The following is an 18133-nucleotide window of genomic DNA, read 5'->3' as shown; positions in this document are numbered from 1 at the left end:
ATGGATAAAGAAGATGTGGTATATATATACAATGGAGTATTACTCGGCAATCAAAAAGAATGAAATCTTGCCTTTTGCAACTACGTGGATGGAACTGGAGGGTATTATGCTAAGTCAGTCAGAGAAAGACAAAAATCATATGACTTCCCTCATATGAGGACTTTAAGAGACAAAACAGATGAACATAAGGGAAGGGAAACAAAAATATGAAAACAGGGAGGGGGACAAAACAGAAGAGACTCATAAATATGGAGAACAAACTGAGGGTTGCTGGAGGGGTTGTGGGAGGGGGGATGGGCTAAATGGGTAAGGGGCACTAAGGAATCTACTCCTGAAATCATTGTTGCACTATATGCTAACTAATTTGGATGTAAATTTTAAATAGATAAATAAATAAATAAATAAATAAATAAATAAAATTAAGTAGTAGAACAATAACAACAACAAAAATCCTAGAGACAGCTTAAATTTCTCTAAATAGAAAACTGTTTGAGTAAATTATGTTTACTCAAAAGGATCCCTACAAGATCTTTTTCAATAGATTTTAACATGCCCTATTTGATCCTAGCTTTAAAAACAAAATAAAACCCCCAAAAGCCTCAGATTTAAGTACCTTTCAATACTAAAATATACTATAAAATTATAGTAACCAGTAGTATTAAGAAGGTTAGTAGAGGGGCGCCTGGGTGGCTCAGTCGGTTAAGCGGCCGACTTCGGCTCAGGTCATGATCTCGAGGTCCATGAGTTCAAGCCCCGCGTCGGGCTCTGTGCTGACAGCTCAGAGCCTGGAGCCTGTTTCAGATTCTGTGTCTCCCTCTCTCTGACCCTCCCCCATTCACGCTGTGTCTCTCTCTGTCTCAAAAATAAATAAACGTTAAAAAAAAAATTAAAAAAAAAAAAAAAAAGAAGGGTTAGTAGTGGCATCAAATATACAGACAAATCAATGGAACAAAATTAAAATAATCCCAGATCTATATGGAAACTTAGTATATGAGTTTCAACCTATGGATTTTTCAATCAATGGATGTTTCGATAAATGTTGAAACAACTGACTACCCATTTTTTTTGGGAGTGGGTGGGATTGCATCCCTACTCACTTCTAATTCCAGATGGATTACATATATAAAGGGGAAAAAAATACCAGAAGATAACATGAAGATTAAACTAATCCTGGAACAGATATCTTTCTAAGCAAGTATCAAAATCTAGAAATCAAAGATTAATAAACTTAGGTATATAAAAACGTAAAACTTCTTTCCAACAAAAAACACAAAAAGTCAAGAAACAGATAACTAGAAGCAATGCAAAGCAGAGATGACAGAAAAATGCTAATTTCCTTAATATATTAAAACTATGTAAAATGAAAAAGCAAACAATCCAATAAAAAAATGGGCAAAAAATATAGACAGGCAGTTCATAAGGAAAGAAATACAAATAGACAATAAAAATATGGAAAGATGATAAACTCTCTCAAGAAATGTAAATTATGAGGCATAATTTTTTACTATCAAAAAAATAAGATTTTTTTTAAACCCAGTTTTGACCAGAGAATAGAAATGTAAATTAATACAGCTTCTCTGAAGGGCAATCTGATGATACTTACCAAAAATTTTAATCACAATCCATTGACTCAGCAATTTCAATTCCAGGAATTTATCTTACAGATGTACAGAAACAAGTTCACAAAGAAGTATAAAGATTGTTGCTGCAGCATTTTTTTTGAAATAGCAAAAACTAAGGACAACCTAAATGTCCAGCATTAAGACACAGTTATACACACATAAAATATATATGCTCGTATATGAACACAACTTCTTGAAAAATATATACGAAATTGTGATCAGTAGATACCACTGGGAAGTAAGACTGGGAAACAGAAAATTCAGCTTTTCATCATACACCTTTTTGTACAGTTTATATTTACGTTTATCCTATGCATCCATATAAGTGCATTTACAATTCTTAGTTGATAATTTTAATTGTAATTAAAAAAAAAAAAAACTTTCCTCAGAACACATACCAGTTCAAAATGAATTTTGCCTCTAATTGACAGGTAAGAGAAGAGACCAAAGCTAGGAAATAAGTGCACTTGATCATAATCTCTTTTTAAAACAAAACGAAACAAAATAAAATGAACATCTAGCAAAATGTTAGTAATTGCCCAATCTGGGTTTTGTGATATATTATCTTTTTTTTCTCTTCCGTATTTTTTTAATCTTTCAAAATAAAAAGTGTAAAAGAGAAAAAAAACACGTTAAAAAAACAAACACAACACCTTTCCTGGACCCCACATTCCTCTCCACCTCCTTCTAATTCTCTCTGCTCCTGCTCAGAGGTCATAAAAACATTGTAACAGCTTTCTCTAGCTCTCCAACCCCTATTCACTTGTCAACTCACAGTTGACTTCCACAACTAGCCCCACCCCACCTACACAACACACTGCCTTCCTAAGATCACCAGTGACCTCCATGTTGCTAAAGACAAAGAATGTTAGGGTCTTATCTTTCATGATCTCTCAGCAGCACCCAGTGCTAACTCCAACATACTTGACCACTCTTTCCTTCTTGAAACATTCTCCTTGTGTCTGACATGAAATTATACTATGCTGGTTTTCTCCTACCAGTTTGGCCTCCTTTTTTCAACCTCATTAGCCATCTCTTTCACCCTCTACCCAGTTTTTAAATGTTGGAGTTCCTAAGGGCCTGATTCTTGGGCCTTGATCCCATTCACTGTCATGACGTCAATTAACATTGACAATATGATGGTTTCCAAATGTACAGTTTCAATCCAGACCTATAATTTGAATTCAGTATCAATGTATCCAATGGGCTACTATCCTCCCCATAGGCACTCCAATTCAACATGTTCAAAGCCAGACTCAAAATCTTCCCTTCAGGCACCTGGGTAGCTCAGTCAGTTGAGCATCCCGACTTTGGCTCAGGTCATGATCTTGCTGCTTGTGGGTTCAGGCCCTGCCTCCAGGCTTTGTGTTGACAACTTAGAGCCTGGAGCCTGCTTCGGATTCTGTGCCTACTCCTCTCTCTGCCCCTGCCCCTGCCCCACTCATGATCTGTCTCTCTCTCAAAAATAAATAAACGTTAAAAAAAATTAAAAAACAAAATCTTCCCCTTCAAACTGTCCAATATAAGGCAGTACATTCAAAATAACTATACTTATATCTTCAAGGTAGTAGAGACATATTCACTATGGATTAAGAAAAAAAAAGATTATAAAACATTACATCATTTGTTCCCATCACTGCAAAACAAACAAAATCCATCCCTCTATCCACCTACTTATGTATGTATGTATGTATGTATGTATGTATGTATGTATGTATGTATCTATGGAGAAAGAGATATAAATGCCTAGAAAAAGACCTGTTAGGATACACAACAAAATGTTAAACAATAACTTTTTTTTTAAACAATAATTTCTGAATAGTATTATTTTTATTTTCTGTCTACTTCAGCTTCTTGTGTATATGTATGTTTATTTCCCATGTTCTTTAAATGCATGTCTTTCAATTTTATAATTAGATATTCTTAGTTATTTTTTTTAAATCTCCTGAGAGGATGCCATATGAAGTTCAGGGCACCTGAATCGAGGCACCTGGGTGGCTCAGTTGGTTAAGCGTCCGACTTGGGCTCAGGTCATGATCTCATGGTTGGTTCGTGAGTTCTAGTCCTGCATCCATCTCTCTGCTGTCAGCAGGGAACCTGCTTCAGATCTTCTGTCTTCTTCTCTCTCTACCCCTCCCCCATTTGTACTCTCTCTCTCAAAAATAAATAAACATTTTTTTAAAAATGAAGTTCAGGGCATCTGTTATGAAATTTTCTTGCTTAAATGGTTTAATTTAAATCTTGTCAAGCTTTTAGATCTAACTTCCAGGTTGTAGGAAGGAGACAGAACATGTTCTACAACACCAGTAGGAAACAATCAGACAAATCAAGAAGGGAGGACATTCTATAAGACAGATGGTCTGACCTAGTCAAAAAGTTACTGTTATGTAAGTGATGAATCATGGGAATCTACTCCCGTAGCCAAAAGCACACTGTATGCACTGTATGTTAGCTAACTTGACAATAAATTATTTTTTTTAATGTTACTATTAGAGAGAAATAAAAAAAAAGTGGTAGAACTGCTCTAGATTAAAAGTGACATAACAGTGAAATACAAAGTGGGAAATTTCACAGGCTTTTGGTTATAAACAATGCCCAGAAAAGACATTTTGCAGGTAATTACTGAAATGGATAGAGTATTAGATGATATGGGAGCATTACTATTAATTTTCCTGAGTGAGATGATAGTATTGCAGTTCTTTAACAGAATGTAGAGAATGTTCTTACTTCTAGAAATGCTGAGCTGTTTAAGAGTGAAGTGTCATGATGCCTGATAGAGAAAGCAAAATGTTAACAACAAATTATTCTAAATGATGGGTAGAGAGGCACCTGGGTGGCTCAGTCGGTTAAGTGTCCGACTTCGGCTCAGGTCATGATCTCACTGTTCATGGGTTTGAGCCCCACGTTGGGCTCTGTGCTGACAGCTCAGAGCCTGGAGCCTGCTTCAGATTCTGTGTCTCCCTCTCTCTCTGCCCCTCTCCTGCTCACACTGTCTCTCTTCAAAAAAATGAATAATAATTAAAAATAAATAAATAATTGGTGGGTAGAAAAGTGTTCACTGTATGTTCTTAGGGAAAAAATTCTTTCAAGACTGTAAGCTTTCCAAATGGCAAGGACTGTATCCTCTCAACGTTGTATCCCAGCACCTGAAACACATCTTGGTACAATAAATGTTTGTTGAGAGAATGAATAAGTAAAAATAAGCCCATATTTTGAGATGCTGGGCAGTGGGGCTGGTAGAAATGGTGATGCTCTACATACTGCTGCCATCTTCTGAAGAAAAATAATAGATGTAAAATCTCTTTATGTACTGCTGACATATGTGAGGCGCTCAGTAAACGTTAGTTCCCTTCTTTTCTCCCTTTCCTTTGCCTCTGACTCTTTAGGCAGATGACAGATGTCATTAAAATCAAACAGCTACTTTGAAACTTCTCACATAATAGACAAAGCAAAAAGGGCAAGTAATTGGGTTGAAGCAGATTGAAATTTATTGAGTTAATCAGATTGAATGGACATTTATTTTGGACAAAATACTGTAAGAAAAGCCCTTGCCTGGTAGATGATAGACATGAAATACAGATCTGAAATAGTAGCAATTACAATTATAATAATTAATTTTAGGTATTTTATCTCATTGAATCTTCAAATAATTCACTGTAGTTTGTACTATAATTATCCTCATTGTTTTAAGTGAAGAAAGTAAGCTATGGCGAGGTAGCCAAAGGTCACAGAGTAAGTATGCGGTAGAGCTGGAATCCAAACTTCCTATAGAGCTCTTGCTCTTAACCACTACTTTAGATTCTTGCCCATTGCCCAATTCCACGTGAGGGGTGGAATGTGGTCCCAGCCACTCTTCTCAAAGATATGTTAGGAATCTTTCTAGACAAAATTATTACAGATCATTAGAGGGTCACTTAAAGCAGGCAGTCTATATCAGGAAATAACCACATACCTGCAGAACAGATGGGATTTTCTCCTGAAGTTCTGAATCTAAAAAGAGGGAAAGAGTATGCTGAATAAAATTAGATACCCACATTTAATCTATACCATTACCAAAACGTGTATGCCTCTCATTAAGGATAAGTCAATGCTAGAAATTCCCTTATTCCCTCTTTCCCGTCTTTCCACAAACATTATTAAGTGCCTATTGTGTGCCAGACATCCTAAGGATATAAAAATAAGTAAAATGTCTCTCTCTATAGTCTAGTTGGGAGAGAGACATGTAAACAAATGTGAGCCACAATACATTGCTGATCCAGAATGAAAACTTATACAAGATTTGGTGGAACATGAAGGAAAATGTGGTCATTTCTGCTAGAGGGGGTAAAACTGTTTGACTGGAGTTTTAAAAATGAAGAACTGTTCTCAACTATTTAGCCTTAAGGAAAAGCATTCCAGGCAGAGGTATGAAAGTGGTATGTTTGGGGAACAGCAAGCAGCTGGATATGGGTAGAACTTAAGCAGCAGGGAAAAGGGGAGTTGGTGAAAGAGGTTCTCCTGGGCCAGGTGAGGAAGAACCTCGTATGCTGTGATAAGGAGTTTGGTCTTTACTCTGTATAGGCAGTGGGAAGCTCCTAGCCGAGTTTAAGCACAGGAGTGACATGATCAAGTTTAAGCTTTGGAAAGTTAACCTTGGCAGCAGGTGAGCAATGAATGGGAAGAGGTGAGACTGAGGCAAAAGAACTAGTGAGGTGGTAGTCTTGCATTATTAGAACATGCTCAGGGAGTGGAGAGGAAAGGACAGCAATGACTGCAGACTGAATACAGAAACCAAAGAACATGGAAGAGAATAATACGGCTCTGTCAGCTCACTAGGTTATCAGGTTCAGCATCCTGCGAAGTTTTGAAACTAAATTGCGGAACAAGTTGGGAGACCAGCAGATCCGTGATTAAATGCTGACTCTACCATGTTCAAACTGTGACCTTCAACAAGTTTTTTAGATCTCTGTAACTCAGTTATCTCCTCTTTAAAATGCAGATAATAATAGTATAATCCCATGAGATTGAAAATCTATCTTAAACTCTCTGAGCCAGTTTCCTCTTTTGTAAAATGACAATATTTATATTTGTCCTGTCATGTTTTTGTGAAGATTAGAGAGAACATGTAAAATGGTTCTATAGTAACTACTTATTGAAGAGTTGACTGATTAATGATGGAAAAATAGATTAAGATGGAAAGGGAATAATAGGAGAGAGGCCTCAATAAATGTAAAGGATTAAAGAAATCATTCAGGCTCATGACTGTCATGTGGTCCAGGGAGATATACAATTCATTGTTTTATATTATATGGCCGCCACACATAAAACACTCAGTGAATATCTCTACTAAATAGAGAAATAAACCACCAAATGCCATTCATTATCATTTAGAGAAGATGGGAGGTAGCAAACTATATACGCAAGGCAGTGAAAAAAGAACTTGGGTTTGAATCCTAACTCCAACAACATATTAGCTATGTCATCTTAGAGCAATTAATTTACCTCTCTGTACCTAAGTTATTTATGTATAAAATTAAGATAATATGACCTGTTTCACGAGATCACTATAAGGATCTATTCGTTCATTAAACAAATATTTATTAAATGCCTACTATGTGCAAGACACCATTCTAGGCTCTAAGGATACAGCAGGAAACAACACTAACAAATCCTTATCTACATGATACTTATATTCTAGGGGACAGATAGGGAAGACAATTTAAATATCTGGTATCTGTACACATACAATATATATAAAATGTGTCAGGTGATGATACCTGCAATGAAGAAAAACAAAGCAAGGTAAGGAAATAAAGTCTGATTGGGGTGGAGGGAGCTATTTTACATAGGGTAGTCATTGCAGACCTCTCTGATAAGATGACATCTGGGCACAAACCTGAATAAGGTAAGGGGGTCAAGCCATATGGATATCTAAGGGAAGAATGGGCAAAGATCCTGGGGTTCAGGAGAGTGCTTAGATCATCAAGGACTAGAAAGGGAGCCACCAGTGTGGCTAAAACTGAGTAAGTAGTAGTATGCGGATGAGGGAACAGATTATGTAAAGCCTTGCAGGATATGGTGGAGTGTAGATTTTATTTTGAGTAAGATGGGATACCGTTGGAGAGTTCTGAGAGAGAAACTTGATTTTAAAAAGAACCACTCTGGGGGCACCTGGGTGGCTCAGCTGGTTAAGCCTCCGATTCGAGTTTGGCTCAGGTCATGATTTCCCTGGTCATAAGTTCAAGCCCCACATCGGGTTCTGCACTGACAGCTCAGAGCTTGCTTGGGATTCTCGCTCTCTCTCTCTCTCTCTCTCTCTCTCTCTCTCTCTGCTTGGGATTCTCTCTCTCTCTCTCTCTCTCTCTCTCTCTCTCTCTCTCTCTCTCTCTCTCTCCCCCTCTCTCTCTTCCTCTATCAAAATAAATAAAAAACATTAATAAATAAATGGACCACTCCGATTAGAAGACAAAACTAAGTTTTGTCAAATACAAACTAAGTTTTGTCTTCTATCCTTCATGCTAAAATCAAAAAGAAGGAGGAACAGTTAGGAGGCAGGATGATGGTAATAAGGAAGATTAGAAGGAACTGGTCCCTAGTAGTTTAGCAAAACAGAAAACATGAGACCTGAAACTGGAGGTGAGAAACGGTCTGATTCTGTGTATATTTCATAAGTAGAGCTGAGAGGATTTGTTAAAGAATTGGATGTACAGTGAGAAAAATAACAGTGTCAAGACTGACTGCAAGAACTTTGGCCTGGGCAACTACATGAATGGAGTTGTCATTTACTGAGAATGGGGAAAGAGAAAAATGGCAGGAGAGTTAATACTTGAGATGTTTAGCAGACACACAAGTGGAGATGATGAAAGACAAATGATGGGTAAACCCTAGCCGAGTGCAAATATTGGCTATATTTAACCACTGTTATTAATATCCTTACCTTAAGAGAGAAAAGACTTGCTTAAAAATGGTATCATTCCTTGGACACAGCACCTACAGCAAAATAGCCATGTTAGGACAACCTTAACCATTCATAGCCTTCCAAGCACTTCTTCAAAAAGACGCTAGAAACTCAAAGCACACAAACCAAAAAGAACCCAAAGGCTCTTGTCTAGCAAAGATGATGTCCTTCAGTTGACAACAAATATGTAGGCAAACCAAAGTCATCTTCTTTCTTATTCCACCCACTATAGAAAATGCTAAAAGAAAACAAAACAAAACAAAACACCCAGAAGTTCTCTTCCCATGCTGCTCTTTTTTTTTTTTTACCTTATTTTCCCTTTCCAATTTAATCTAATTTTTTTCTAATATCAATCAACAACTATGCATCTGCCAAGCACAGGCACCATGCAAGGGACTTTCTTAATTCTTCCTTAATTTTCAACACACTGCAAGGCAATTTTACAGGTGGGACAGCTGAGGCCCACAGAATTTATATTCTAAGAAATTACAGCTAATAAGGGCCTAACAGGACTGTTTTACTCCAGAGGCTATGCCTCTGTTACAGCACAGTTTCAATAATAATAATAATAATAATAATAATAATAATAATACATGCCAATATCAACAAAACAATGACAGGAGACAGTAGCAGTGGCAACTTCCCTGAGTTTCCACCCTCCCCAGTTATTTCAAGCTCACTCTGCCCTACTGGCATCCACTTGAAAGATCAGTGGTATAACTTTACTAAGGGAGTGTTTAACATAGAGGTCTTTTTATAAAGTAACTAGATAATAAATACTAAATGTCCTAAGACTCTCTAATGTAAAGAGACAGTCCTGTCCTCTACGGGTAACAATTTAAATCCCTTCAACATGTACATGTTAAAAACCTATTACACAAAGAAAGTCTGAGAAACTGTCATAGATAAGAGAAGCCTAAGGAGACGTGGTGACTAAATGTAATGACTAAATGTAATATAATATCCTGGATGGAATCCTGGAACAGAAAAATGACATTAGATTAAAAAAAAAAAAAATGAAAGAAATAGGAAAAAATATCGACTTTAGTTAATAATATATCAATATCAGTTAATTAATTTATGAAAAGTGTAAGATAATAATAGTCAAAACTGGATGTGTGGTATGTGGAAATTCTCTGTACTATCGTTGCAACTTTTCTGTAATTCTAAAACTATTCTAAAATAAATTTTATTTTGGGGTGCCTGGATGGCTCAGTTGGTTAAGCTTCTGACTCTTGATCTTAGCTCAGGTCATGATCTCATGACTCGTGAGATCGAGCCCGGTATCAAGCTTTGTGCTGACAGCACAGAGCCTGCTTGGGATTCTCTCTCTCCCTCTCTCTCTGCCCCTCCCCTGCTCACACACACACTCTCTCTCTCAAAATAAACAACAAAAAAATAGTTTTTTTAATATAATAAAATAAATTTTATTTTTTAAAAGGCTGTTATATGCCAACTACTGTGCTAAGTATTAAAGGGAATATAAAAACAAATGTAACAACATAGACAGACTTTGAAAATATTACACTAAGTGAAAGAAGCCAGTCACAAAGAGCCAGATATTGTATGACTCCATTTATATGAAATACCCAAAACAGGCAAACCTATTGAGAAAGAAAGTAGATTAGTGGTTGCCTACAGCTAGAGTCTGAGATGGTGGGGATGACACCTAAGGGATATGGGGTTTCTTTCTGGGGTGACCAAAATGTTCTAAAATAGATTGTAGTGAAGGATGCACACTCTGTGTGTGTGTGTGTGTGTGTGTGTGTGTGTGTGTGTGTGTGTGTGTTTTAAAGTAATCTCTAAGCCCAACGTAGGGCTTGAACACATGCTCTTCCATACTCTACTGGATGAGCCAGCCAGGCACCCCATACTCTGAATATATTAAAAGCCATTGAATTGTACACTTTAAATGGGTGAATTGTATGGTATATGAATTGTATCTCAACAGAGCTGCTAAAAAAATGTAAGCACAATCCCTGTCCTGTAGGAGTTTGAATGGCTGGAGATACAGACATACATCTATATTAAACAGCTAAGTGGGCACCTGGGTGGCTTGGTTGGTTGAGCTTCTGTTTGACTTTGGCTCAGGTCAGGATCTCATGGTTCATGACTTTGAGCCCGGCATCCAGCTGGCTGCAGTCAGTGCAGAGCCTACCTGGGATCCTGTCTCCCTCTCTCTCTCTGCCCCTCCGCCTCTTGCACTCTCTCTCTAAAAAATAAATAAGCCTTAAAAAATAAAATAAAATAAAAATAAACAGCTAAGCAATATACCACAAGCATTATATGATTTAAGACAAAATAGGTGATACGAATAATAAGCACCTCTGGCAAGAAATTCAGGTGGAGATGGCCGGGAGAAGTTCTTAGCGTTTGGGGTGATACAGACACTGAGAATCTGCTCAAAGTCATGAACATTCTCCCCAGAAGATTCACCCATACACCACTATGCTAAACTAAGAGCTCCTCAGGGGCAGAGGTCATGTTGTATTCTTCTCAGGCATGTTGTAGACTTTCAGTCAAGGTTTGTTTTTGTGAATAAATAAATGATTAGAAAGTGAATGAATGCCATTTATTAAGCACCCACATCTATTTTGTTGAGTACCTACCATGCATCTGAATCAGAATAAGTATTATTACCTCATTTTACAGTTGAAGAAATGGAGGTTAAGTAATCTACCCAAAGTCAAACAGCCACTATCAGAACTAGCATACGATCTTAGAATTCTCTGACTCTAAAGTCCATAATTTTCCCACCATTCTATATCCTCTCTCATATGTGTTAGTGCTTAAGAAATTGGGCTGGGGGTGATCAAATTTAGGAAAAGTCTCTCAGAGAATGTGAGGTCATGAAGATTGGAAAGGATATGAATAGATGGAAGGAAAGGCAAAATGCATAGGCAATCCTTAAAACTGCAATTAACCAGATACTAAAACACTTTGTAATTATGTGCACAATATGCTTAACCTAATATTAGCCAGCATAAAAAGCAGGTAGGCAACGGGGAGCCTTGGGAGACAGGAGCTCCAGCTCCACCATCACACCTTGGCCAGTACTTCCCCTCTGTGAAGCTGGAGCAGATTAGCCTAAGATTCCTCCAGGCCCAAAGTCTATCAACCGTGACAAACAGAATAGAAATGAGTGAAGAAAATATATTAAGTGGGTTACCTCATACAGAAGAATTGGATGGGAAGAAAGATCTAGAGGACACTGATTTTTCCTCACTTTAATCATTCAGATTTCTGAGTCTCTACAAAAGCAAAGGATTTAATTATCTAAAAGCCAGAATTAAGGGTTGACAACTTTCTGGAAGACATTCAAATTGTAGCGTGAACTCTCCCTTTCAGCTCTGGGAAATGTGATTCCTCTTCCCTGCGATGCTCGGCATTATTTATCAGAACAAAAGTAATCTATTTTGGGACTGTATCCACAAATACCCACTCCCCCCCAATCAGCAAATGAAAAGCAGCGATAGCTCCACAGCAAATGGGAGAGGAGGTGGTGACGCTAATGAATGAATGAATGAATGAATGAGGACACAGCTGCTGCAGTGGGTTACAAAAATACTTGTGCCATGAGCTCAGGAGCCAAGAACCAGGGGACTGCGCAGCTACAGAGAACTGAAGTCATGGGGAGAAATCTATACGGAATGAGTATCTTCACACACCCAGAACCCCAGGGTGAGTGGTGACAACAGTGAGTCAGGGGCCCATGAAAGCAACTGAAAGTTGTTTTACAAATATTAACAGAATACATTTCTATATCAACAAATATTTAAAGTAGCAGTTACATCACGTATTGAGTACCTTCTTTGTGGTAAGCACTTTGCATATACTATTTCAGTTCATCTTTACACTAATCCTCTGATAGAGGCATAATTGAGATAATTGCATCCATTTTATAGAGGAAAAACCAAAGGTTTAGGAAAATTGCCCAAAGTTATAGGTTTGATAAGAGGCACCAAGAATTCAAACCCAAGTCTGAGTGAATCTAAAGTCCATGCCTTCCATTCTACCACACTACCTCTCAAAAGAATGATACTAATTTATATTAGTATGAAATTCGTATGCTAATAATAATGGCATCAATAATCCCACCATTCGCTGAGCACCTGCTATATGCCAAACATCATTTCCCTTAATCCTCACAACTATTCTGTGAGGTAGGTATTTCTACCCCCATTTAACTGTGAGGAAACCAAAGCTCAGAAAGGTGAATTCATGTGCCTAAAGCACACAGCTGGCAAGTGGTGTTCTGGCCAACTTTTTCCTAAGTTCTTTCAAAATTGCTTTTGTTTGTAGTTTTCCCTTTGGCCAAGTCTCTTCCTCATATGTTTAATATGTTGACTGTCCAAGTCCATCTTTGCACTGAGTCTTTATGGCTATTAGGGGCACAGATTATAGATTCACACAAACCTGGGTTTAAATACTAAAACTTCCATTTTAATAGCTAGCTGTCTGATCTTTGGCAAGTCACTTAAGAAATATTTGGCCTTTGGGGCGCCTGGGTGCCTCAGTCGGTTAAGTGTCCAACTTTGGCTCAAATCATTTCTCAGTTTGTGGGTTCGAGCCCTGCATCGGGCTCCATGCTGCCGGTTCAAAGCCTGGAGCATGTTTCAGATTCTGTCTCCCTCTCTCTCTGCCCCTCCCTACTCATGCTCTGTCTCTCTGCCTCTCAAAAATAAACATTAATTTTTTTTTTTTTTTTTTTTTTTTTTTTTTTTTAGGAAGAAATACATTGCTTCAGGGTACCTGGGTGGCTCAGTTGGTTAAGCATCTGACTCTTGGTTTCGGCTCAGGTCATGATCTCATGGTTCATGAATTCAAGCCCTGCATCAGGCTCTGTGCTGATGGTGCACAGACTGCTTGGGATTCTCTCTCTCACTCTCTTTGCCCCTCCCCTGCTCGTGCTTGCATGTGCGCACTCTCTGCCTCTCTCTCAAATAAATAAATAAATAAATAAATAAATAAATAAATAAATGTTAAAAAATATACTTGGCTCTGCATACTTATGATTTACTTACATGAAATGACCAGAACAGACAAATCCATACAGACAGAAAGCAGATCAGTGATTACATGGGGATGGGCAGAGGGGTGAATGAGGAATGACTGCTTATGGGTACAGAGTTTCTTCTTGCAGAGAAGAAAATGCTCTGGAATTAGATTTTGATGATAGCTGCACAACTCTGTAAATATACTAAACACCACTCAATTGTCCATCTTAAAAGGGTAAATATTACGGTATATGAATGATATCTCAATTTTTTTAAAAAGAAAGAAACGTCTGGCCTTCCACCATAACTGCTGGATGGTACTTCTAGGCCACAGTTGACCTTTATTAAGCCCAATTTCCTACCTTCCTCCAGGGCTAAACTGTTTCAAAATACCTGTGGTTACCTGAAATTTAAGTCCAATCCCCTACCATCTCCCCAAGTCTCATCCCCACATTTCTCTGCACATTCTCCCTTGGTTCAAGTCCCACTGCTTCTCTCATTCCCAATATCTTCTGGGCCCTCTGGAACTCCAAACGTGTTCTCATTTCAGGGCCTTTGCACATACTCTCTCTGTCTGTCTGAATTCTAGCATTCTTTAAGTCTTAGTCATGTAACATCCTCAAGAAAACTTTCCTTACTGCTCAGATGTACCTGGATCCTGCTGTTATACACTCACATAGCACCCAGAATCTCTTTTGGGGCATTTATCACAATTAATTAAGTAGTTATATGCTTAATTGGCCTGTCTATTTTGCTAAGAATATAAGCTCCATGAAGACAGGAAACTGCTACATCCCAACACCTACCATACTCTGGCACATTGTGGGTGGTCAGTAAACATCTGCTGATTAAATTAATAAATCCATCCAAACCTCATTTCCTTATCTTTAAAGAGGTTATAAAAATATTTATCTCATAAGAGTTGTTGATACGATTAAATTAGATAATATATAAAAAGGACTTAGCAAGTGCAAGGCACGTTGTTAATGATCAAATTGGTAGCAGTGATGATGATGTGGTGATTGTTCAGCTCCTCATTTATTAAACAATATGTACTTTAGTGTGTGACAGGTGTTAAGGAGAAAACCATGAACAAAATAGTAAAATATCCCTGTCCTGCAGAGCTTACAGTCTAATAGTAACCAGAAAATAGCCAACTTCCTGGCCACGTTCCTGGGCTTTGGGACTCCCTGCCTTTCTAGGCACCCTGAAACTTGTGCCCTCCTATGTCACATCTTATGTCCTCCTAATTCATGTCTGTTGGTTTGTCATTTGCTTCAGTCCTCACTGCTCTTTGTTTACATGAACTCTACCCCACGTTAGACTTCAATGTTTTTAGTTGAAAACACCTTACAATGAGATCAGTACCCAAGGTTGCTCCTTCTGGCATACCTTTTGTGATCACCACACCTCACCTAATCATATCCTTGTGGTTCAGAGGTATGGTAATCCCAGAGGGAAGAACAGTAATCTCAGGGTGAGTGACATTCAGACCTAAGCCTGATATTCCAGGACCATCCATTTTATGTGGAAAGTAACTCCGCAGGTGAGTCATTACTCATTCGCTGGTATGTTCTGACTTCCACAGACATCATCCTGCCATCTTGATCAATCAGTATGTTTTCTGGGGTTTGATGAATATCGGCATTATGGTCTTAACACTACTTCTACTTACTACTTCTATTGACCCAAAGAGGTATGTAATCCCACCCTGTTTTATTCCACTAAAGCAGGGCTTTTCACTCATCTCAAATGTGAGATGACTGTAAGCTAAAAACTCCTTGGGCTCCTAAGGAAAGAACACTGAGCTAAGAGTCTGAAGTTCTAGTCCCAGCTCTACCATTTACTTGCATGTAATGTCAATTTTTGTTCAGTCACTTATTCACTCAGTATTTATCAGGAGCTACTTTAGGCCAAGTACACTGTGGGCTGGGTACATATAGACATAAAGAAAATACAGTTGGGGGCGCCTGGGTGGCTCAGTCGGTTAAGCGTCCGACTTCAGCTCAGGTCACGATCTCACAGTCCGTGAGTTCGAGCCCCGCGTTGGGCTCTGGGCTGATGGCTCAGAGCCTGGAGCCTGCTTCCAATTCTGTGTCTCTCTCTCTCTCTGCCCCTCCCCCGTTCATGCTCTGTCTCTCTCTGTCTCAAAAATAAATAAACGTTAAAAAAAAAAAATACAGTTGCCTACTCTCAAATCTTTCTAGTGAAGGCAGGAGATGTGCAAATTATTTATTACACTGCAATGTGAGAGCAGTGTAATGGGCTGTACAGGTCACAAAGATGGAAAGGACTGGGAAGGTTAAGGAAGGTTTTGGTTCTCCTCATCTGTGAAATGAGGAATGAAAAAGGAAAAGTAGTTGGGTCTTAGGAGAGGTAGAAAATCTTGGCTCCAGTCTCAGCTCCACCACTTAAATGGCTGTTGACCTATTTAAAAAAAGAGCATTCATTCATTCAGGCATTCAGTAGAATATTTGAGAACTATTATGTACCAGACACTGTGCCAGTAGCTTGCTTCCATTTCCTGATTTGTTGTGCCTGCCAAGATTATCTCATAATACTGTGAAAATCAAATGAAACTATGCAAATGAAAGCAGTATATAAACTGTGAAATAATATCAATATTCCTGCATATATTCCTTCACACCTTACAAACTAATCTTATTTACATTATCTTGTATAATCTTTACAACAATTCCATATGGTGGGCATTATCATCTGCATTCCATAGATATGAAACTGAAGCACAGAGAGCTCAAATAACCCACCTAAGGTCATATACCTCACAAGAGATAGAATCCGGGTGTGATGCAAGTCGCATGGCTTTTCCTTATAAACGTAAAGTATTAACTAACACTTCCAGACAGGCTGAGACAAAGATGGTCACAAGACTACATATGATTAGATGCCAAAAGATAACACTAGCTAGCTGAGGCATTTTAGACAATGTGGTCAGAAAGGTTTTATGGAAAAGATGAGACCTGAGCTGGGTGCTGAGGGATGGAGCATTTGGATGGGTGGTGAGAAGGTGAGGACACTCCAAGTGAAGACTCTCTGGCCAAAGCAATAGAGCAGAGTGGAAGAACAAAATCAATAACAAAGGTGTCTGAAAGGTAACAGTGGCATCAGACTTGGAGAGGTCCTATCTGCCCTTGAATCTTTAGGTGATGCCCTAATGACAGATTTCCATGGGGTCTCCTGTAGTAGAGAATGGTAGAAAACAGTATTCCTTGAAAAATTATCCCTCCCTTTCAGCAGTCCTCAGAATAAAAAGAAATACAGCAGGAGCACAGAGTCACCAATCTATCTTTAACAATGGAATTTTGAAACTTCCTGATTTTTTTCTATTATCCTTTCACCAGATCTGGCCAAATTCTCACAATTAGGCTGAGGTGAACATCAGTGAGTTATTTCATAAAGAAGCAAGGTGTGCACCATTAAGGAAACAAGCCTAAAGACATTCAGGGCCCACCTGAAGATACCTACTGGTAGTTCCATGAACAGCAAAGATCATGCTGATCTGTACATCATGGAGACATAATCTCTACAATTAACGGCTAAAATACAATTTTAACAAAAATTGCTAAAAGTAAGACATCATTCTAAGCATCATGATATATCTAAAACAACACACCTGTAATCTGTTCGTCTGTTAAAAGGGCAAGAGAAGACCAAGGACTGCCTTTACCGTGATTCAGACGGTTTTACTGAAGTCATTTAAATAGGGTTTTGTTAGGTAAAATTTTAGCTTATTATCCTTTTCTTATCGTCAAGTAGCCTCACATCCTCATCAGGTCACCAAGTTAAAACACTCTGGAAGTTGATTACTTAACGCAAAAATAAAAATGACCTGCTCAAGGTCACAGACATTGTCGGAACCAGCAAAGGTTCCGACAATCTCTAAGAGTTTTCCACTGTGCGGCTCTTCCCTTTCCAGGCCAATGGGTGGCGAGGGTGGCTAGCGGAGGGGGCGTGGCCCACGGGTAATCGCAGCTGTGTTCGCCCGGGGAGGAGTGGATGAAACACAACCCTTTGACCGCAAGAAGCCGCGGGTGCTGCCGGGAGAACCTTGTTGTCGCCAGTGTTTCATACCCGGATGTCTGCAGAGGCCGTGATAGCCAAGCGGCCACCACCCACCTCTAGTCTCCCCACCACCTCCGCCGCGCCCAGCGTGCGTGGAACCTACCTTTCCTAGAGCTCCGTTCATCCTTTGCTGCTGCGGCCGGTGTTGTGCAAGCTGAAGACCCGCCCAAGCTGCAGCGATCTCCCGGCGTCTGGAAACACTGACGGAACACCTCGCCTGGGTCCAGTATCAATATCCGACCGAGACACATTCAATCCCTGCAGCACCTTGGTTCCGGTAGCTTCTGAGACTCAGTATCTAGAAATCCCTTCAAGACTGCCCTAACCACGGCTTAAATGTCACCTTCACTGCAATTTTTCCAGGCAGAATTCATTGCCACATCTATGTTGTCCCAGTGTTTTGCACACAATTCTGATATTTCATCCAACATACAATGTATTAATTAATTGTTACTGTCTCTTTCACATATTTGTGAGTTCCTCAAGGACTGAGA

At 38.9% G+C, this 18133-nt stretch overlaps 1 protein-coding gene across 8 annotated transcripts in view; it reads right to left on the bottom strand.

Annotated features, from left to right (window-relative positions):
- Positions 1–17894, bottom strand: part of MRPL48 (mitochondrial ribosomal protein L48) — a 53677-nt gene extending 35783 nt beyond the window's left edge. Inside the window, exons 1-5 of one of the 8 annotated variants that reach the window (XM_019449771.2) lie at positions 17743–17845; positions 11729–11810; positions 8539–8591; positions 5575–5612; positions 1604–1657 (exon numbers count right to left, since the gene is read on the bottom strand). In XM_019449771.2, the coding sequence (XP_019305316.1) occupies positions 1604–1657; positions 5575–5612; positions 8539–8591; positions 11729–11794 (211 nt within the window). In that variant the 5' untranslated portion in view covers positions 11795–11810; positions 17743–17845. Of the gene's footprint in view, positions 1–1603; positions 1658–5574; positions 5613–8538; positions 8592–10884; positions 11072–11728; positions 11811–17742 lie in introns of those variants that run through there. The other 7 variants (XM_019449770.2, XM_019449773.2, XM_019449776.2 and 4 more) reach the window with 7 other exon arrangements.
- Between the last annotated feature and the right edge of the window lie 239 nt (positions 17895–18133).

Source organism: Panthera pardus, unplaced genomic scaffold, assembly GCF_024362965.1.
Source record: "Panthera pardus isolate Hobbes unplaced genomic scaffold, ASM2436296v1 HiC_scaffold_12, whole genome shotgun sequence".
Classification (NCBI taxonomy): Eukaryota; Metazoa; Chordata; class Mammalia; order Carnivora; family Felidae; genus Panthera; species Panthera pardus.
This window is presented reverse-complemented; position numbering and strand designations above follow the sequence as displayed.